Here is a 22193-nt window from a genome sequence, read left to right as displayed (position 1 = left end):
CTATCAATGCCAGTCGATGCATTGAAATCCCCCAAGACGAGAAGAGTATCTTGCCTGGGGCACTGATTAACCACAGACTTGAGCGCAACATACAATGCGTCCTTCACGGTGAGATCACTCGCCTCAGTCGGGGCATTTGCAGAGACCAGGTAAATGACACCCAAGGAGTGACGAATCCTTCCCCTCATAATACGCTTGTTGACCGGTGTTACCTCAATTATCAATAGTCAGTTAATTGGACACAGCTGCAGCAACTCCTTGATCATTGTAACCATCAGAGCGACCAGTCCAATAGTAGGTGTAACCTCCTGCCATGATCTCTCCACTATCCGGTCACCGAACCTCAAAGAGTGCTGCAATACCGATGTTCAAACGCTTGAGGTCAGAAGATAACAGAGACAGGTCATCATCCTCTCTTAGGGATAGGACATTCCGGGCACCCACCCAAAGGGACCACCTTAGGTAAACCCAAGGAGACCGCCGTTTGGTGGATGACACGTCAGCACCACTCCGCCACACACTACCGCACAATCGGACACAGGAAGTTTATCCCGTGCTTTTCCTCCTATCATCAAGGAATCGGGGTCACGAAGGCTCTGCCCTAATCCCGTCATCCGGTGAGCTGCCCTGTGAAGGGCAGCAGCACAGGAGGTACTCCGACGGTTGTGGTTTTTCAGTTTTCTTTGCATTTGTGGGTTTTGCGGAATGAAGTGTTTTATGGTGGTCGGAGTGCAAATCCTGCCACCAAACTCCTAGAAAATAGTAACCCAAATGCAGGAGGACATCTGCAGACACAGTTGGGCACCAGATGTCGTTGGTTCACAAGGAGCTACTCCGCCCTTTGACAGAGTGTAAATCAAGGAAATGTGTCCCAATCTACAACTGATATACAGAAAAACGAAAAACACGGTCTGTCCATCCATGCAGCATGTGATGACATGTCTATTAACTACGTACTGTTTGGACATCAGTTGCACCCTGAGTACACATGTCTCTTAATTACATACAATTGGAATATACCTTTTAAACCTATCGATCCTTTTGACTGCTGACACCTGAAGAGCTTTGAAGACCCTTTAAGACCCCCCAAAAACATTAAGACCCAAAAGAACCCCAAGATCTTATAAGACCCCATAGACCCTATAAAATCCCGTAGACCCTATAAGACACCCTAGACCCTTTTGACCCATAAGACCCCAAATACCCCAAATACCCTCAAGCCCTCAAGACCCTTTAAGAAGCCTTTTTCTGTTGAGACTCTTTCAACACTTTGGACACCTTTGACCTTTTATACACTTTATACCACTATAACCTTTAGACCTCTATACCCCTTAAGTCCCTTTAGACCCATTAGACCTTAACACTATTTCGACCCCTTACACCCTTCAGACAGATTAGACAGCTTGGACCCTGAACCATTTAGAGGTTGAGATCACTTGGACCTTTTTAGACCCTTTTTATATGCTTGAGAGATTAAAAAAAACCTTTCAACCCCTGAGACACTAACTACTATTAGAACGTACCCTTTAGACCACTGAGAACCTTTATGAGGTTCTCAATGGAAAACACAAACTATACTTTTTTTCAGCAAGTAATTCGCAAACGTGACCTATCCAGAGGCTGGGTACTCTGCTCGTCTACCCATAGACCATAAGATCGTGAAAATTGGAGGAAAATTATTGAAGTTATGATCAAAAAGATGTTTTTTGTTAATCAGGTCACAATCCCAAAAAAATAGGTCAAGAATACGAAACAAATACGAGGTGAACAAGTTCAGTGCAGGTACGCTGTTATGATACAAGAACATCTTGGAAGGCCAAACGATCTGAGATTTCACACTGTCAATATTGAGCGATGACAAAAAAACACGCTCTTTTTTTTTTCAGTGCCATTTGAGCTTGACCTTTAACCTGGAGGGGTATGATGAAAAGGAAGCGTAAATGCGCCTTGCTCTCGGCTATCGAGAGGACAACTTAAATCTGATCGGACAACCAATTGTGGAGTTTTGGTGAAAAATGTGTAAAATGTCCGATAGTTAGGTCAAGGTAAAAAAAAAATAAGTCAATATTGTTGTACAATGCTAGCCAATTCATTCCACAGGAATGCCTCCAAAAATGGCATATGACTAACACTACAACGCTGTCACACAACCTTAAAGGCCTTGTAACCGGGTTACGTAATGTCACGCTGCGATCATTAGCGCAATTCAATTTATATTCCTGGGTAAGAATGTGCAATCTCGCCTATCAATGTGAAATGTACTGTTCCAACAACAACAAGAGGTTCACAAATACAGAGCATATGATAACAGTGCACAAACAGAAGGTATGAAGCGATTCAGTTCAAGTGAACAAAACAACGATTTGAAGAATCAAAGGTCTCACCGAGAGTAGTGATCTCCAGCCAGGATGCAAATTGACTGCAATGTCTTTCCCAGACCCATATCATCACATAATATACCGTGGAGCTTGTACTTGTTCAAGAACGCGAGCCAGTTTACTCCCTCCTGAAAAGAAAAACATTTCACGAGGGTGAACTGGACATTGTTATACAAACCGAGGTTCATGAAAAATCTGCAGAAAAAAAAAAGACAAAACATGTAAAACAACAATGGGTGAAGGGGACAGAACAAGAAATGTGGAATGCACAAGGGAGGAAAGCTGCGTGCAGACAATAAAAAGAATAAAAGGCTCAAGGAAGGTACGCTAGACAACAATCAGTGGTGATGGTTTGCCTGAACCTTGAAGTGTGGAGACAAGGGAACAATCGGACAGACCCAAAGAAGTGATTCCATTAATGAGTAATAAAGAGAAACAAAGGAGAGAAGATGCCCGTAAAGCTCACACTTGGGATGGTAACTCCATCATGGTGGTGTTCACCCCCTGTGCCTCTTCTGCTGATCCTTCATTCCATTCTTCCTCATACCCATTGTTCCTCCAATTGTCCCTTAATCCTACTGTTGGTGTAATTCCTCCTTTTCCACTGTTCTTTTTGTTCTGTTATGCTCTGGTACGTACACATTCTGATATATGTTCTGGGGCATGGTCTGGTACACACTCTGATACACGTTCTGGTACACGTTCTGGTACACAATCTGGTATGTTCTGCACTCCAACTCTTCAATGAGCATCAACGTTGTATTGTACAAGTTATACGTCATCAGCTTACTGGATGGACATCAGTGAACAGATGTGATTGGGGAGGGGCACACGACATTGAGAAAGAAAGAAAAGGGAGTTGTTGGCGGACCTTGAGTGACCTGTGGACATATGGAGGGGACATATTGCAGACAGAGCATGGGGGGCTAGGCCGGAGAGAAGATGGTAGAAGACAGAAAGACTACAAACTTGCCTGCGGTGAGAGAGTGAGAGACCCAAAGACTCGGTCTCATCGCGGGAGATGTCAATGATCCTAAATGCCATGGTTTCCACAGTGTGAAGCTGAGAAAGGTGAGAGGCAGGAGCTCCACCTCAGAGGGGAGAGCAGTACTCCATCAGGCTGCGGACAAAAACATTGCATGTGGCCAGGAGCTCAGATGTGCCAAGGAAGGACTTTGCACGACGGAGGATTCCCAGTCGGCAACTGGCTTTGGAGGCCAGCTTGGAAATGTGGCTTTCCCAGGAAAGATCATGGCAGATAGTGAGACCCAGAAGCTTGAATGAAAGGATTTCTTCAAGAGGATTGTTGAGAAAGATCGGGGGGGGGGGGGGCTCCAGATGGTCCATTTGGAGAGACATAGTGAGTGTGAGATTTGTCCAGATTGAAAGACATGTTCCACGTGTTGGACCAGTTTGTATTTCATGCAGATATGCAGAGAGTGAAGAGGCTGCTGCTTGCCGGTCTGAGGGATGACAAATGGTACGGCAGAGGGTGGAGTCATCAGCAAAGAGATAAAGAGGATTTTCCAGAGAGTCGGAGAGATCGTTGATGAAAACTAGAAAAAGAACAGGGCTCAGAACGCTACCTTGAGGAACTCCATCCTGGACAGGAAGAGGGGATGAAAGAACTCCATTTAGGGCCACACGTTGACTGCGACAGGAGAGGAAGTCTGAGTCATGAGTGGAGATGGCTTTGGATGCCATTGGAAGAGAGTTTGGTGAGCAGGGCAGGGTGTCAGACTGTATCGAAATCACGTGATATGTCGAGGGATATGGCTCTGATTTCATGTCCGGCATTGAGGACCTCCATCCATTTGTTGGGAGAGCAGAAGCAGCATATCCAGGGTAGAGTGGCCTGGTCTGAAACCAAATTGATGATCGGAAATCAAGCCCTTGTCGAAGAGGAAGGATTTAATGTCTGAAGCGATGATGGATTCCATAACCTTGCTGATGATTGGGAGAAGGTTGATTGGTCTGTAGTTTCAGGGATCTGTTTTTGCAATGTTTTTATGCAGGGCAGTAATGTTTGCTGATTTCCAAGCAGATGGCAGATGACCTTGAGCAAATGAGAGGGTGAATAGAACAAAGAGAGGGTGAGCAAGAGCAGAGGAGAAGGTTTTAAGGACACGTGGGCTGATGCTGTCTGGACCAGTTGCAGAATCTGAGTCGAGGTTTGACAGCAAGCTCTCCACCTTCTCAGGAGAAAAGGACACAGAGTCCATCAACAGTTGGGTGTGACTGGGTAAGGTGGGTACATAAAGCGATGGGTTTGGGACACAGGATTTAGAAGCAAACACAGAGTTTAGGCATCCAGCCTTTTCACGTGCGGTATCAGCAGTGCGGTCATTTGAGGTAAGGGGCGGGATTGGAGGGGGAACATACACCAAAAACAGATTTAACTGGAGGGGAAGCACTCGGTGGAGTGCAAAACCTCTGCCGCCAATACTGCTGGGTCACTTAAGTGAACCTGATATCCTATTCATTGTCGGTCAAAACGGATCAGACTCTACTGAACCACGATTGAATAAACTAAACTAGATCAACGCACATGTAGAAATGCCCAAAAAAAAAAAAATGTTTTTTTTTGAAAAAAAAAGTTGCAAAATGTTTTTTTTTTCTCTAACAATTTTTTTGGGGTTGGAAATCACTTAAAACATGAAGAAATGCAAAAAAAAAAATTCAAATATTTTTCAAATAAAATCGAAATTTTTTTGAAAACTAGTTGCAAAATTGATTTTTTTTTTCTCTAAAAAATGTTATTTTTTTTTGCTTGGAAATCACTTAAAACATGTAGAAATGCAAAAACAAAAATTCATATATTTTTTCAAAATGGCCGCCATAGCGGCCACATTGGACTTTGGACCAAGTTCAAAATCTAATGGCATGATCCTTGGACCATACCTAATCCCCCCACCAAGTTTCGTCGAAATCCATCCAGGAGTTTTTCCGTAATACTGTTAACAAACAAACAAACAGACAGGGGTAAAAGCAGTAACCTCGGTCCATCTTCGATGGCGGAGGTTAATTAGATGCCACCAGAATTTGGAGGAAGGAGACAGGTTTGAGAGTTAAGACCTGAGATTGGAAAGATGTTGTTTTCTGGCTCTCCTGAGGGTGTGCGCGCAGGCACACACACACACGCACACTTGTTCCGAGCTTTGTGGAAGGAACTGAGATTGCCTTCAGTTGGATTAGCCTTCCGTGACGTGAAGGGAAGTTGTTTCAGGACAACTGCCTCACCACAATCTTCAGTGTAACTTGGGAGGGAGGAAGGATAGGACAACTGAAGACGAGGTGGAATAAATATATGGCTGAGAGAGAGCAAGTTTCTTTAAAATAATTCCCAGGATGAGTTGATGTCAGAGAAAGTAGAGATGGACCAGTCTAGAAGTTTGATGGCTGCTTGAAGTCCCTGCCAGTCAGCCTGATTGAAATGCCAGGCACGATGGCACTGAGGTGGATCTCTAACAACAGCTGGAGAGATGTTTACTTTGACATCTTACCAGAGAGTTGTGGAGGGGAAGCCGTTGCCAGAGGTATTCCTGGGGGTGTGGGGGAGAGCATGGATAATGAGTAATAGAGTTGTTGATGGAGAGCAACTCCTCCACCAGGACGAGGTTCAGGTCTGTCGTACCGGAGGAGGGAGAAACCAGGGAGAGATACTTGGGAGTCAGACACGTCTTGGGGGTGGAAAGTTTCTGTTAGGCAGATTATGTCTGATTTGTTAGTGACAACATGTATGGAAAGATTTGTCAGGTTTGAGTGAAGGCCCCGGATGTTTGAAATCCACACTTTTAAGGAAGAGGGAGGGGAGGAGGCTTTGGGTGTAGGGGAGGGAAAGGGGAGGGTAGGATAAGGGAGGAGTGGGGTGGGGTGGAGGTAAGGAGAGTTGTTGAAAGTGTGTGGGGGGTTATAGAAGAGCTAAGGGAGAGGGCAGGCTGAGGAGAAAATGCTCGATGGTGATGGGTTGAGGTGCAGTGGGGAGTAATAAGAGAAGGGGCAGAGGGAAGTTGAAGATTGTGAGGGGAGAGGGGTAGCTTTTGGAAGGGGGAGTGAGGGGAAGATTGGAGGGAAAAGGACGAGGGGGGAGAGTTGAGGGAGAAGGGTGAGGGGGAAGGTTTGAGGAGGGAGTTTTTGAAAAAGGTGAGAGGGAAGCTGTGAGGGGGAAGAGTGCGAAGGTTGCTTTGAGAGGGAGGGGAGATGATGAGAGCAGGCATGGTCAAAGGTGCAGGAGGGCGATTGGAGAGTTGGAGAGTTGGAGAGAGGGGAAGAATGAGACTTGGTAGAGGTATGGTGAAGAAGGGAGCAGGCAGGGGGAGGTACACGATTTGAGGGGTTGGGAGGAGGTGGAGGTGTGCTGAGAGGAAGGAAGGAGCATGTTTGTGGTGATGAGTGTACTGATTGAGAGTGTGGTTAGAATGGAGCCCACAGATGTTAGAACACTACACACTTTGGGACAACAGAGGAGGAGCTGATACTGAAGCAGAAGACGGCGAAGAGGTGCCAAGAGCAGAGGTAGGATGAGGGGCAATATGAGAGGGGTAAGGAGAGGGTATAACAGGTGAGGGGTTAGGAGGAGGTAGATGTGAGGAGGTGATGTGAATTGGAACCGATTTGGAAAAAAAAAAGGACGAATGATGGAACACGAACATACATTACAAACTGGGATTTGAAAAATATTTAAGTCAGAGATGTGATTAAAGACATTACGTTGGGGATGCAATAATGGATAATTTAGAGAATGGAGGAAAGAAACGTTGTAACAGTGGGATGTTTTAGACACGGGATGAAGGAAAGAGGGGGAGGAGGAGGAGGAAGAGATAGAAGAAGAGGAAGAGGAAGAGTCGGTACAGGAAGTGACGTCCTTATGTGGGTTACAACGTGAGGTAAAAGGTATTTTTTGTTGTATTTTTTAATATTTCAAGACATGAACTAGAGGGGAGAGTTGAGAGGGATGGAAGGAGGATGGAGGGAAAAGAGGAGAAAATAAAAACTGATGGAAATAAGGAGAAAATACAATAAACACGACGTGGACACAAACAGGAAGAAGCGTAGGCCTCAAGGAAGCCTGACATGAAAAGACGAGGAAAACTCAACAATTAGCACAAGTTTTAACACAAGACCGAACAAGAAACACACAGTAAACACAGAGATAACAAAATTACATTAAAAACGCGAAAAAATGACCGGAAAACTTATCTTTGAGAAAATCGGTAGAGACCCTGAAGAGGAACCGCCATCATCACTCAAGAACCGGAACCAGAAGTCAAACCGGAACCGCATGGGACTCAGGCTTGAAAAAAGGTCTTCTATAGATATGTAGGCTAACTGATGCTGTGGTTAGCGTTGTAACAGCTTCCAGAGACGCACACGGTGGCCCAAGATAAAGAGGCCCAATGTGATTCAATGCATGTTGGAATATTAAATCACAAGCTTAAACAACATGAATGTGTTATGAAGGGGTTATTGGTAGTTAATGGATTTCTCTCATCCCCTCCCTTTTCCTGTCCAGGCCAGATTTCCTCGAGGCAGTATTCTGGGCCCTGTTATTTTTATGGTTTTCATCAACAATCTCTCTTACTCTCCATGCCATAACTAAAGCAGAAGACATCACTATCCACCATGATCTTTCCTGGGAAAGCCACATCTCCAAGCTGGCCTCCAAAGCCAGTCGCCGACTGGGCATCCTCCATCGTGCAAAGTCCTTCCTTAGCACACCTGAGCTCCTGAGCACAAACAAAGCTTTCGTCCGCAGCTTGATGGAGTACTGCTCTACCCTCTGGGCTGGTGCTCCTGCCTCTCACCTTTATCGGCTTCATGCTGTGGAAACCAAGGCTTTTAGGATCATTAGTATCTCCCGCGATGAGGCCGAGTCTTTGGGTCTATCACCGCATCACCGCAGGCAGGTCGGTGGTCTGTCTTCTTCCATCTCCTATCCGGCCTCACCCCCCCCACCCCCCGCTCTATCTGTGATGTGTCCTCACCATATTTCTGCAGGGTGCTCAAGGTCCGCCAGCAACCCCTTTCTGGTAAAACTACCAAAATCAACAATCACTGCTCATCTTCACTCTTTCATTTATCTTTTTCCCCACCTTTGGAACAAACTCCCACACTCTCCTCAATCCGACTCTTCCCTCCAGGTCTTCAAAACAGCTGTTCAGCACCATCTCTTATCTTCCCCCATCCAAACCCACAATCTTTTCTATCCCAAACCCACCTTCTTCATATTCCCTGCTTTCCTTCCTGAAAGTCCCCGTGGTGTCCATCTTCTTTACCCTGTGTACCCTGCCCCATCCCTTTCCCTTCCACATATCTCCTCGTGTTTCTGTTCCCCACTGTTTTTTCGTTCCCTCTCCCACCCCTCTTGTCTCCTGCTCCCCTTGTTGCACGTTCTGTGTCAGCTCTCATACGAGCCTCGACAGTGTATAAAAGAAAAGCTCCTAAAAGAGCTATTTATATTATTTATACTTTAAAAACTCCAAAGCAAACGAAGAGAAGAAAAAGTAAAAGTCGGTCACAATGTCTCGGGCAGCATGCTCCGCTCATCGGCAGGATGATGCAGAGTTTATAAGAGCTCCAAATTAAGAGCTTAAATGCAGTGAACAAATTGTGGAACATCACGAGTGATGAAGGTTGTAGTCAAGTTTCATCAAAATTGTGTGTGTGGTTTCTGAGAAGAGAAAATACCTATATTGGGGGGGCAACTCCCTGTAAACCCCTTAGATCCCAATCTTTCTAATGCTGTGAACAAACCTTGGTACATCACAGGCGATGAATGTTATGGTCAAGTTTCATCAAAATTGTGTGTAGTTTCGGAGAAGAGAGCAAATACCTATTTTTGGGGGGGGGTGGGGTTGACCCCCCCCCTCCGTACACCCCTTTAATGAGCGCAGATTTTGATGTGGTCGATATACTCTGGTACATTATGGCTGATGAATGTTATGGTCAAGTTCATCAAAATCGTGTTTGTAGTTTTGGAGAAGAGAGCAAATACCTATTTTTTTTCAGGGGAGGGGGGTGGGGGGGTCAAGTCCCCCTCAATGAGCGCCAATTTTGATGCGGTCAATAAACCTTTGTTGGGCATCAGGTATGAAGCTTGTGGCCAAGTTTCATCAAAATTGTGTGTTTGCTTCAAGCGATAATAACTGAAGTGTTTATGGATTGACTGACTGACTGACTCACTCACTCACTCACTCACTCACCTAGTGACTGCTCGATCGCACAAGCTCATCTGACTAAAGTCCAGGTGAGCTCAAAAGTATGATATCGACCAGCACAAGTAAATTTATGGATCGGAATGCTAAATACAGACCCCAAATAACCTCATAACAGAGTGAATTGAAGGACATGATCGAGAAGTGAGCAAATTGGCCACATGGAGACAAAACAATGCACAAACTTGATCACATGACATCACAACACGACGTGGCCTTCAAAATGTAAATACCTTTCGATACAGCCTATGCAATTGAAAAGCAATCTGTGATTACCTGCTGATAGGTTCGAAGTCGAGCGTAGATGGGCACTGGCATAGTGTAAGGCTCAAGCTGACTTCCATCCATCAACTGCTGCAGGAACTTGCGTTCTCGCTCTTTCTGCTTGACCAAAGCTTCTGGCATGCCAGGTGGGTTTGGGATTCCCACCTGGAAAGGAAAAAAGGAAATAGGCAACAGATGAGTGGTGGGTTTCATCAGGAGGGAGTGCGTGCAAGAGAGTCACGGGGGGTGGGGGGGGGATCGAGTGCAGGCAAGTGGGTCGGTGGGGTTCAGGGAGTGCGCGCAAGTGGGTCGGCTTTGGTTTGGTGGTAATGCACAAGGTCAGAGCACGGAAAAAGATTGAAAGAGTTGGGTAAATAGTGTGAAAGAAGGCTGGTCGAGTGAAATGATAATGTAAAATCAGTTTGGTGTTGATACAACAAGACAGCACTGAGAGTGGTCACGAGGTTCTTTTTGTTATACCTCCAGTGGCATGAGACGAATTAGGGTGGCAAAGCAGTGAGTGGCCATCAGACGGACACTTTCGGTCTGGTCACTCATGCGACCCAACACCGGAACAACAAGTAGCAGGAGATATGGGACCAGCTCAATCTCCAGTTGTTCCATAACACCTAATTATGAGGTCAAGGAATGCAAGATGGAAAACAACCAAATGCCGGCCATTTTATAACCACAATAATTGAATCATAAAAGATTGTTTGGTGTTGTCATTCAATCGTATGATGACGATGGTGGAGTCTCCTGGTGAATCAAAGTCATATCAAGCTCATCACGATTTATAAAGGCTCTTCATCAATGTACATTTTTGTTTCAATATCGCTAAATTTTGGTCGAGGTTCATACATTATTTTAGTCTTCTTGATATTTATTTTGAGATCAAATTTTGTGCAGAACAAAGCAAATCGATCAGCAATAGATTGAATTTCATCAAGAACAGGCAACCAGAGGCCAACCATCAGAGTAGAAGAGTTCCCTCACGAGTGTAAACCTTTGGATGTTAAAAAGCTTTCAATCAGTTCGAAACCGGAAATAGATACCTTTATCAAATTCATTTAAAAGCTTCCAGAAACACAACAGAGAGAACAGTACAAAAATAATAATAATAATAATTATAATTATAATAATAATAGAGTTGGAGCAAGAATACCGTCTTGTTCAGTGCCATTTGTAACTGGAAAGGAATCCGAATGCAAAACCTTCATTAAACTAACAAATACAGGACACATATGAACATCCAAATTTGCTCAGAAACATCTAAAGACCCTCTCGATTGACAATGTCAAAAGATTTTGTAAAATTGATGAAAACCAGATGGATCTTCATTTTGCTCGAGAAGTCAGGTCAGGTCAGATCAGGTCAGGTATGGGAGCATGCACCAGAGCAGCGCGTCGCTGCGTACATTTTCCACCCGTACTCCAGGGGCCTCCATCTGGCCATCCCCCAGGCAGATCCCTGGCCCATCCCCATCTCCTTGAGATGCTGATCAACGTGCTGCAACCACGAGTCATGTGGTTGGCCCATTGGCCTCCTCCACTCACGAGGCACCCTCGCTGAGAGAATCTGGTGAGCAGGATCAGCGTCAGGAAAACGAGCCACTTGTCCATACAGCTACAGGTGACGCTCACGGACAATGAAGGTAACAAATCTCATTTGAGTCTCTCTCAGCAACCGCTCGTTGGACACAAAGTCTGACCAGCGATAGCAAAGGATTCTCCAAAGAGACCTGGTACCAAAGGAATGAAGTCTCCATCTCAGATCCCTGGTCAGAGTCCAAGTCTCACATCCATAGAGCAAGACTGAAAGCACCAAGGACCTGAAGACTCGGACTTTCATCCTCTCGCACAGGTACCGGCAGCACCACACCCCATGATCCAGTGAATCCATGACTCCCCAGGCCCGACGCAGATGTCTGTTGACCTCTGGCTCACAGCCAGCAGAGACATGAATATCACAGCCAAGGCAAGTGAATCTCTCCATGACCTCAACATCCTCACCACAAACAGGCACAGACAGGACAGCAGCATCCAAGATGTCATTGAAAGTCTGGATCTTAGTTTTGACCCAGGAAACCCATAAAGTCAGTGGGTCCGACTTCTCATTCAGCACCTCGAGGGCCCCCAAAAGGATATCTAAAGTCTCCGCAAAGATGACTGCATCATCTGCGAAATCAAGGTCAGAGATCTTGGCATTCCAAAACGATGCACCGCAGCTTAATCTCTCCGACATCCTCCCTCGCATCCAGTCCATACAAGTGCTGAAAAGTGTGGGGGCCAGTACACACCCCTGACGAACTCCGGTAACAACTGGAAATAAGTCAGAGATGGTACCACCACATCTCACAGCACTCTCAGTAACAGAGTATAGTTCAGACATCAGATCGATCAGTTTTGGTCCCCCCCCCCCCCCTTGAAGACCAAGAATCCTCCAGAGAGAATCCCGATTCAGTAAATCAAACGTTTTACAGAGATCAACACAGGCTGTAAGCAGCCCCTGCTGAAACTCGTCTGCGTTCGGTGAGGACCCGAAGAGCAAGGATACGGTCAATCAGTGACCTCTTTGGTGTAAAGCCCTGCGACTCTGGTCAATGGTATCCAGTGTCCCTTGAGAGGTTTTTCTTGAATTTGTCTTGCAGAATATATCATTAGCCCAATGACCTGAACAAAAACCTCATTGAGATTCGGAGAACGCGTGATTACATAAATGATTGATCATTCTACGGGGTATCTCAAAACAATGTACAAAAGCTTTATCAGAAATCATACGATATTGGAGTTCTGCACTGCCTTATGGGTAACAGCTGAATGATGAAGTGCAATCATTCCATCGCATTAATGCCTGTTATGTAATATTAACGCAATAATGCCCCTCGCTGCTGTTTGATTAATCTTTCTGAAATGTGAAAATAATATGAACTGTATACAGACTAAGGTTAACTGTATTTAAGAAAGTAAAAGGAATTTTTTTTTTCCACCTACCCGTCCACTTTGCTACCAATTAGTAGTCCTGCCTGCCACATTCACCCACGCATAGAGTGCTTTAACCCCTCTCCACGTCCTCTTCTCCCCCACCCTTTTGTCACCCCGTTCGTCCTGATGTCTCTTCGCACTAGAAATGTCACACACACAATGACAGGCTTTGACAGGCCCCTCCGTTGGGTGAGAGAAGGGGAGCAGGGAAGGACAAAGGTGTGTACGAGGGCAAATAAGCCCAGAATCTGGATAGGCGGCTCCGTTTGATCTTTCGCTGATGTTGACAATGTAATCTTTGTCTGTTTGACAGAGTCGCTGGGACGACATAACGCTTTGAGGTAGGACTATGTCCATTGAAGATCGGGGGAGTGATCTTCACACGCCACATGTTTTGATTTACCTGCCGATCACATCATGCGCCTTCTGGATGAATGAACAACAGTGGTCGAAAGGGTCTAAAATGTACATTCAATCAAAGTTAGGGTCTAAGGGGTTGAAAGGGCCTAATCTTTAAAGCATGTAAATGTCTAAGGGGTCTAAGCGTGTCCAAAGGAATCTGAAGTGTCTAAAAAGGTCAAAGTGGTCTAAAGCTCGAAATGGACAAGGGTCCAAGCTGTTTAACATGTATTAAGGGTGCAAGGGGTCAAAATGGTGTAAAGGTCAAAGGGGTCGAAATGGTATTAATGTCAAAGGGGTCTTAACATTCTCAGGGCCCCAAGGGTTGAAAATGTTTGAAAGCTCTCGGGATCCAAAGGTTCTTGGGGTCAAAGAGTTCTGAAAGTTGTGGAGGTCAAAGGGGTCTAAGGGTTCAAGAGGGTATAAAAGGTCCAAAAGCATGCAGGGTCCATCTAAAGTATTGAAAGGGTCTTCAAGGTAAAAGGGGTCAAAATGGGTCTTGGGGTTCTCAAGGGTCTCGGTGGTTTGGGGAGGGGGGTCTTCGGGTTAAAAATGGTCAATATGGTCTCCAGAGAGGCCTGGTACCAAAGGAATTAAGCAAACTTAAGTAATTATATGTGAGCAAACCTTCTCACTAATGAAATTACTGAAATCTCAGATTGGATCAAGAATCACTGATGGACATCTACATCAGTCATTGAGACTGTGTGTCCACCACAGACAGAGCCTGACATTGAATTTGTTGCCAAACAGAAACAAGCTCACCGTTCACACCAATGAAGAAGCTGTTACTCACCATGCAAAGGTAAGCTAATTGTTCTTGCACAAATTGTAATGAAAAATATCATTATAATTGTATTTAACACACTCAAATATTTCTCTCCGATTGTGAAAAGTCTTCGAGTTATGTACGCGTGTATACCATTGTATTCTTTTCTCCAAAAGACTCACTCTGACCCACTATCACAATACATCTCAATGACGTTTCCAGGCTTTGGCGATATCAATAACCCCATTTGAGTTTCTATTTCCGATTCCATGACGGCCAATGGCATTTCCTAGACAGCTACAACACTGACTGTATCATGATGTATCACGCCAAAATGAACAGTATAAAGAGAGGAAGGCGGGGGGGGGGAGGGAGGGAGGACACACCAACAGCAGGAACGAGGGACAAAATTGGGGGAGATGGAGAAATAAGGGATGCGTGGAAGAATGAGGACTATTGAAAGACAACGGGCCAAGATGGATTCAGTGCAAATTCTCAGAAAGGAAAAACTGGAAATTTGGAAAGAGGTGGGATTTGTGTGGGGTTATTGAGGGTAAAAAGGATCACAGTTTTGCTGTGAACCAAAAGTATGCTCCGGCACCAAAACGGCAACATTTACATCGCATTAATCTTGTCAGAATTAAGCGACAGTCTGGAAGGGGACTGCACCCAAGCTGCACCTGGCCTCCAGGTTGCCAAACTTCAAACCGCAAAAAACATTCAAGTACAAGGTGGCTGGAGGTCAATTCAATCCACGAAGTTCCTTCAACACCCCCGACAAGACCATACCAGGCTCTTTTCAAGATGTCCCAACTCAAAACAATGACCGGTATGTCCCGACGGCCTTCAAAAGATGAATATGAAATCCTGTTGGTTTCTGGAATAAAATGAAGCTCCCGGTAACCACACTTTGATACTTGTAATGCACTTTCCATGAACCAAAAGAATATCATATCACGACGTTTCGAGAACTCTTTTGAAGAGATTTTTTTCCATACAGGAGGACAACATTATCCATGAATTTGAATGGAAGTTTTAAAACTCATTGGAATTGCGTACCATGCACAAGTGCAATCACTTTAGGCCGATCGTATGAACCACCTGAAACGAAGAAAAATGTTACCTCTGCCGCCAGAGGTGGACGGAGGTCTTTTCACCCGTTTGTGAGCACATCTCATAAAGTTTTGGACGGATTCGGAGGATGAAACTTGGTGGATGAGTTGGGTTCAGGGACAAGAACAAGCCGATTTAATTTCGGTTCACGTCCGAATGCAGATGCAGCCTATCAGTGGGATACAAAACGTAACCTGTTCACTGTTCAGCCTACTGGAGGTATGCGCTCTACCGAGTGCCACTCTCTGCACTCCACTGAGTGATGTTTTAGTTAAAAAAAAATGTTTCTATTTATGCTATCATACAAAAGATTAATTAATTATGTGGCTGCCAAAATAATTATACATGGCTTCTGTGCAACATTCGTAAACCTCCTCTGGGCAATATTACAAGTCGAGTTATTTTTTTCTTCTTCCATTAACAGACCTTATTGGAGTTGATGGGTGTACAAACTTCCTCCGCCACCCCCCCCCCCCACAACCGGCACGTGCTGGTGCATGCTGCAACAGGGTTAGAGTTAGGGGATGAGAATGAGGATACAAGCCAAGGACTCGATGGCACCCTCCCTCTTGCTGTCGTCATGACTGGCTCCAAGCCAAGGTAACACTCTCTCCAAAAAGGTCCCAACAGCATTTGAAGTGTCAAGACGGCACAGTAGCGCCAGCACACGAGCTACCATGTGACGCACAGCTGTGAAAGGATGCTGCAAACCAGTGCAGAGCCGTGGCAACAAATCCAAAAGCTGTAAATGCAAGCAAACACAGCAAAGAGAGAAAAATGTTAGATCACTGGAAGAAATTGCAACTTGCAATTCTGGAAACAAATCAATCATTGAACCACATATTGCACTCAGCCACTGTCGATTAGCTTTCAGCAGTTCAGGCGGTTACAAAAGGAGAGTAGATACAGATCTAAAATAGTGTCCACAATGACAGGCCAAAACCACATGGTACACACGAAATCATACATGACACCATGACAAAATATTATCATGCACTTTGGGGCAGTAGTTTGCAACAACCAGAGGAGCATTTTAAAAGCAAGCTCAGAGGGCTGAATGATCGAGCAGAAACCTATTATCCCAACAGGGTTCTCACCCTGATTCGTTGGAGGTGAGGTGCAAGACCAGATTCAAATGCTGGGATTTGTTGAAAGGGTGGTGGTTTAATGATACCCCATTTAATTAAATTATAGATGTTGGTTTCGGCATCAACGATGCACGTTACAGGAATACGTCCAGGTCGTGGACAAAAAATATGGACACTCATGGGTGAATGAGGGACATGAAGTATATTGAAAGCAACGGCTTCCACACAGATATGGCCCATGTGTGAATGAAGCAAATAACATCTCAGCATGCTTAGGGTCATGTATAAAAATGCTGCATGGGTCTGGTTGCCCATAATTATGACTAGCATGGCTGTAAGAAGAGACCTCAGTGACTTTGAAAGAGGGGCAATTGTTGGGACGCATTTGGTCGGAGCTTCAGTGACAAAGACAGCTCAACTTGCTGATGGTTCATGAGCAACGGTGTCTCAGGTGATGTCGGCATGGAACTCCGAGGGAAAGACGTCATTTAAAATGGCAACAGAGAATAGAAGCGCATACTCCAGGATCGTGATATCCGTGCATTAATTTGAAGCGCAAGGCAAAGCAGGTGAGCAACTGAAGATCAATGAACTGTAAATTTCGATCTTGGTCACGAGCAGCAACAAACTTGGACGCGAGCCTTGGTCACGAGCAGCAACCATGTTCTCAACAAACGGACGGGTGTACGCGCAGCGACAACCGACTCTATAACCCTGAGTGTAACCCGACTCTATAACCCTGGTTCCAACAGTGAATGGCTCTGGTGGTTCTGTAATGTTGTGGAATTCATTTTGCTGCCATGGTTTTGGTGCAGTCATTCCCTTCGAAGGCAAAGTCAATGCCAATCGCTACTTAATGGTACCGAGTGATCATCTTCACCTCATGTTGCAGCATTTCTTTTGTTCTGGGAAGGGCGTCTTCCAGGATTGCAATGCTTCAATCCACAGAGCACATGTGGTCACCAAACGGTTTGATGAGCATGACACCAATGTTATCCATGTGTCATGGCCTTCTCAGTCACCAGATGTGAACTCAATCGATCATTTATGCCTTTATGGGATATTCTGGATCAACGCCTGCCTGAGACAGAGTTTTCTACCTCCATAAACAGGTGTGAATTGATTGAATTTCTTGTGGAAGAATGGTGCCGCATCCCTCGTGCAAAATTCCTGACGCTGGTGGACTCTACGCTACAGCACATCCAGGCCGTACCTGGTGGCTCAACACCCGATTAAGTGACTTCACATCGGTGTTTCCATTTCTTTTTCTCCACGACCTGTACATGCACTCATTGAAAAACTTGTAAAAGCAGACCAAGGATCACATGGTACAAAATTCATGCAAACAGAAAAATTCCTCTCTCTACTTCGTAGTGCGTTTCACACCAATATCACTGCTTTTAATTTATTTTTAAACACAGCTGCCGATGTATTCTGATCCCTCAGAACCCTGCGATATTGAATTGGGTGTATATAATATCCAGGATGACTCTGATCCCTAAGAGCCCCGTGATATGGAATTGGGTGTATGTTGTTATGGAGTCGGGGTTTGAAGCTCGCCACGAGGGGAAGCACTCGGATCCCTCCCGAATGCCCGGTCCTGAGGCCGCAGGGCACAGATAACTTCGTGCACTGGCAGGTTACTAAACAACTACAAATGCCGATTGGCATTGCCAATCCTGTCAGCATTACATTACCTTGTGTGATACCTTACCTGTGGATGGCCGAACCGGGGGGAGGGGGGGGTGGCTTCTTGCCTTCAGCGTACACCCGGATTACTGCCGAGCAATTCAGTGAGTGTGCACTGGCAAACAAGAGCAAATTAATGGGGTACAACTTCCTGGCTAAGCAAATGTATGGACCATGCTAAACCAATGAAGGAAAAGATGAAACAAGCTGGGTACATTTAGAACATAAGCAATATATTTATAGTGTAGTAGATAGTGGAAAAATCGTGTAAATTATAATACAAGCATCAAATTTGGCATTTCTGTTCTGCAGAGCTTTCTGATCAAATCTGCCCGATTGGCCATTTGAAAACCCAAATTTTGAAAAAAATAAATAAAACTTCAAAAAAACTGAAGTTACAGCTGGCTGAAATTCTTGAAGCGCAAGTGAACATCCCAGACAGAGAACAAAGGGGAGATGCAGTCATCATTGATGGCTCAGCACTTATCAATGCCCTACCTCCACGCACTTCAAAGATATTTGATGACTATGCTAAAGAAGACATCATCCCAAAGGTGGAATCCTATGGTGCCAGGTACGAGAGGGTGGACGTCGTGTTTGATGTGTACAAGAAGTCAAGTCTGAAGTCCGAGGCAAGGTCGAAAAGGGGGCAAGGAATCAGAAAAAGAGTGACAGGAACCAGTAAGACCCCAAGTAACTGGAGAAGCTTTCTTCGAGATGACAGCAACAAGACTGAGCTGTTTCACTTCCTTGCGGAAAAGATGTGTGAAGCACAGACGACAAGCACAGTCATTGTCACAAAAGGAGAAGATGCCATTAGCAACACAAGGAAGTCACTGGATGCTGTGTCTCCATGTTGTCACGAAGAAGCTGACACTCGAATATTTGTACACGCCAGAGATGCAACGACGGATGGAAGCAAGTCCATTATCATTAAGGCTAATGACACGGACGTACTTGTCATAGCAATATCTGTACTGCCATCCTTACAGGAACTAGGTCTTGAGAACATGTGGATTGCCTTTGGCCAAGGAGCCAATGCGCGATGTATTCCAGTCCATGAGGTAGTTTCTGCAATAGGGCCTGAGAAAGCCAGAGGGATCCCATACTTCCATGCGTTCACTGGATGTGACGTCGTGTCTGCCTTCCACGGTAAAGGGAAGAAAACTGCATGGCAGACTTGGAACGTCTTTGATGATGTTTCTGAAACATTCACCAATCTCAGCCAGCATCCAACATTGATTCGTGATGTTGACTTTTTTTATTTTTTTTTCAAAATTTGGATTTTCAAATGGCCAATCAGGCAGATTTGATTAGAATCCCCTGGAGAAAAAATGTGCCAAATGTGATGCTTGTATCATCATTTGCACGATTCCTCTCAAAAATTGCTGTTATCTGCCCCACTATTATAAGGGTGAGGAAAAGCATGGGTGGCAATAATGAAAAGGGTTTGATTTGATAAAACGTACAGTCGGGAAAGCAAGGATTCATGGGGTGCGGCAAAATAAATGCAATTATTTACAATAGGGGTGGGGAACCTTTTTCCTGTCAAGGGCCATTTCGATTTTTACAACATCCTTCGAGGGCCATGCAAAATTATTGAACACGTATATCGGACTCACCGAATGCGATGGCTGGAACTGTTTCTCTTTGGCGAGGCGTTTGGTGTCAGGTGGTAGTGATGACGATGCTAATCGCAGCTGGTTTTGCAGGTTTGGGTCAGTCATTCTTGAGCGGAACCGAGTCTTTGCAAGAGCCAGTTTTGAAAAGAACTGCTCACAGCTGTAGGTCGTCCCAAACAGTGATGCAAACTTCAGTGCATGTCTCCTCAGAATGGGAAAAATCCTCAGCACGTACATACAGTTTGTAGAACTCGAGCAAAGGGAGGTTGTTGCACCTAGCTTTGAGCTCGTCATTGCTTTGCAGCTCAATGATTTCGTGTTGTAGGTTGTCAGGCACTTCAGCTGGTTCCACATTAAACGGCGTGGCAAATATGTTCAGTTCTCTGTTTACTTTTCATGTCCTGGAACCTCTCTCCAAATGCCTGGAGGAGTTTTGCACACTCAGCAGCATATTCAGATGTCACAACAGGCTTTTGTTCTTGCAGAGTGGGAAAGTGGATAGTGTTTCCCCTTTCCAGTTGCACTTGCCACAGCTTTAGTTTAGCTTCAAATTATTTCACATTTGATTGCAGAGAGCTGAGAAGCTGGTTGGGACCTTGGAGCTTGACGTTTGGCTCTGACAGGTACTTGGTAATGTCCACCATGAAGCCCATATCACACAGCCACTTGCTATCACTCAGTTCCATGACAGGTTTCCCCTTCAGCTCCATGAACTGTTTCACTTCTTCTCTCAGTGAGTAAAACCGTGTGAGCATATTTCCGCGACTCAGCCACCGCACCTCACAGTGGTAAACCAGATCTCTGTACTCTGACTTTAGTTCACTCAGTAGCTCCTTGAACTGGCGGCTGTTCAGCCCTCTGCTTTTGATGACGTTTATGGTGGAAACAATAGTTGTCATCACATTTTTGAGCTTCAGGGACTGTGCACAAAGATTATCTTGGTGTATGATACAGTGGCATACAACTAACTCACTTGGATTGAGACAGAGACGACTTATTTCTTTTTTGACCAATGCAGTCAATCCCTTTTGCGCGCCAACCATGGCTGGGGCTCCATCCGTGGCCAGGCCACTTAACTTGTCAAACTGCAGTTCGAATTTGTTCATATCCAAAACAACTTGCTCAAACAAATCCTCACCTTTGGTGGTGCCATGCATGGCTTGCAAAGACAGCAACTCCTCGCTCGTATCAAACTCAGCTGTAATCCCCCGCACAAAAATGGCAAGTTAGGCGGTGTCTGTTATGTCCGTTGTCTCATCGCAGGCCAGAGAGAAAAACTGGAAATCTCTTGCGGTGTCCTTCAGTGTTTTCTCAATATCTTGTGCCATTTCAGTAATCCGATCTGAGACAGTTCTTCGAGACAAACTGACACTTTGGAACAATTTCACTTTGTCTGGTGCGAGCAGCTCCGCAGCGGCAACAAGGCACTCCTTCACAAATTCTCCTTCTGAATGCGGCATCAGCTTCTTAGCGATTAGCTCACTCACCACAAAACTAGCATGCGTAGTGTTGTCTCGGTCAGATTGTGGTCTTATGAAGACTGCTTGTTGAGCACCAAAACTCCGCCGAAGAGCGTTAACTTTATCCAAGCGCATTTGTCCTTTCAACCTGTCCAGTTTAGTATGTTTCGAGCTGTAATGACGCTCGAGGTTGGACTTTTTGATCACCGAGAGCGCTTCCCGACAAACTAGGCATACTGGCTTGCCTTTTACTTCCACAAAGAAATAATCGTTTGCCCATTTCTCTTGGAAAGTGCGGCATTCCGCATCTACCTTTCTTTTCTTGTTAGTCGCCATGTTTGCATATACTGAATGAAATGATGACATGAGATTACGCGATCACACATTACGTTACGCACGTGCTGCATTCACCGACCCTGAACGTGAAACAGACAGATGACAGCTGTCCGTTTTTAGCTGTCCGTTTAATTTATTTTTTTAGGAAAAAATAATCGCTGTCTGGAGTTTTTTTTTGTGTTGTATTTCTGAGGTTGCTTTTGTTTATTTTTAGCGAACGAAGTGAGCTTCATACTTAACGCATGCACATGAGAGAATGGGAAACAACAACAACAACAACAACACAATACCATGGCATTTTGGAATCCGTGTCGTTGGCTATGACCCTTTTGCTTCCGTTTTTTTTTTGTTTCCGGTTTTTGTCATGGTGAATGATGCATGCCAGGAGATAAAGGCATCGTCGGAGACATGAAAGACCCAAATAATATCAGACATGATGTATATTTCCTCCACTGATTTTAATAAAGATATCTCCCGCATCATCAAAAAATAATTTTTAATCGTGATTTACGTTATTTGATCGCTGATCCCGAATCCAGGCCGAAGTAACCGGAAATTGCTATACAGTTGTGAACAAGTTGTAAAGTCAGAAGCTAATGTTGTAGGTAATGTTGTAGGAAGAAGGTAATGTTGAGGAAATTATTTTTTTTCAGATGAGATCCTGTTCTAGGCGGTGTAGTTGTTGTGAAGGTAATGTTAAGGTAATATTTATTTTTTCATAGCAAAAAGACGGTTTAATTTGATATATTTAAGAAGCGAATGTAAGAAGAATTCTACGTTCGCTTCTCGGCTTTGCCTATTCCATATTATGAATTGCCTCGCGGGCCGGATCAAATGGTCTCGCGAGCCGTATACGGCCCGGAGGTCGGAGGTTCCC

The 22193-nt window shown here is 44.9% G+C and overlaps 1 protein-coding gene across 1 annotated transcript in view; it reads right to left on the bottom strand.

Annotated features, from left to right (window-relative positions):
• BTAF1 (B-TFIID TATA-box binding protein associated factor 1) overlaps positions 1 to 22193 on the bottom strand; it is a 242387-nt gene that overhangs the window by 51187 nt on the left and 169007 nt on the right. The window contains exons 21-24 of the mRNA XM_085849152.1: positions 15662 to 15863; positions 10337 to 10485; positions 9869 to 10021; positions 2385 to 2506 (exon numbers count right to left, since the gene is read on the bottom strand). Coding sequence (XP_085705278.1) covers positions 2385 to 2506; positions 9869 to 10021; positions 10337 to 10485; positions 15662 to 15863 — 626 coding nt within the window. The remainder of the gene's footprint in view (positions 1 to 2384; positions 2507 to 9868; positions 10022 to 10336; positions 10486 to 15661; positions 15864 to 22193) is intronic.

The sequence above is a fragment of the Eptatretus burgeri genome, chromosome 12 (assembly GCF_056783735.1).
Source record: "Eptatretus burgeri isolate ZD-2024b chromosome 12, Ebu_testis_v1, whole genome shotgun sequence".
Lineage (NCBI taxonomy): Eukaryota > Metazoa > Chordata > Myxini > Myxiniformes > Myxinidae > Eptatretus > Eptatretus burgeri.
Note: the sequence above shows the minus strand (reverse complement) of the source record. Positions and strands in the feature narration are given on the sequence as shown.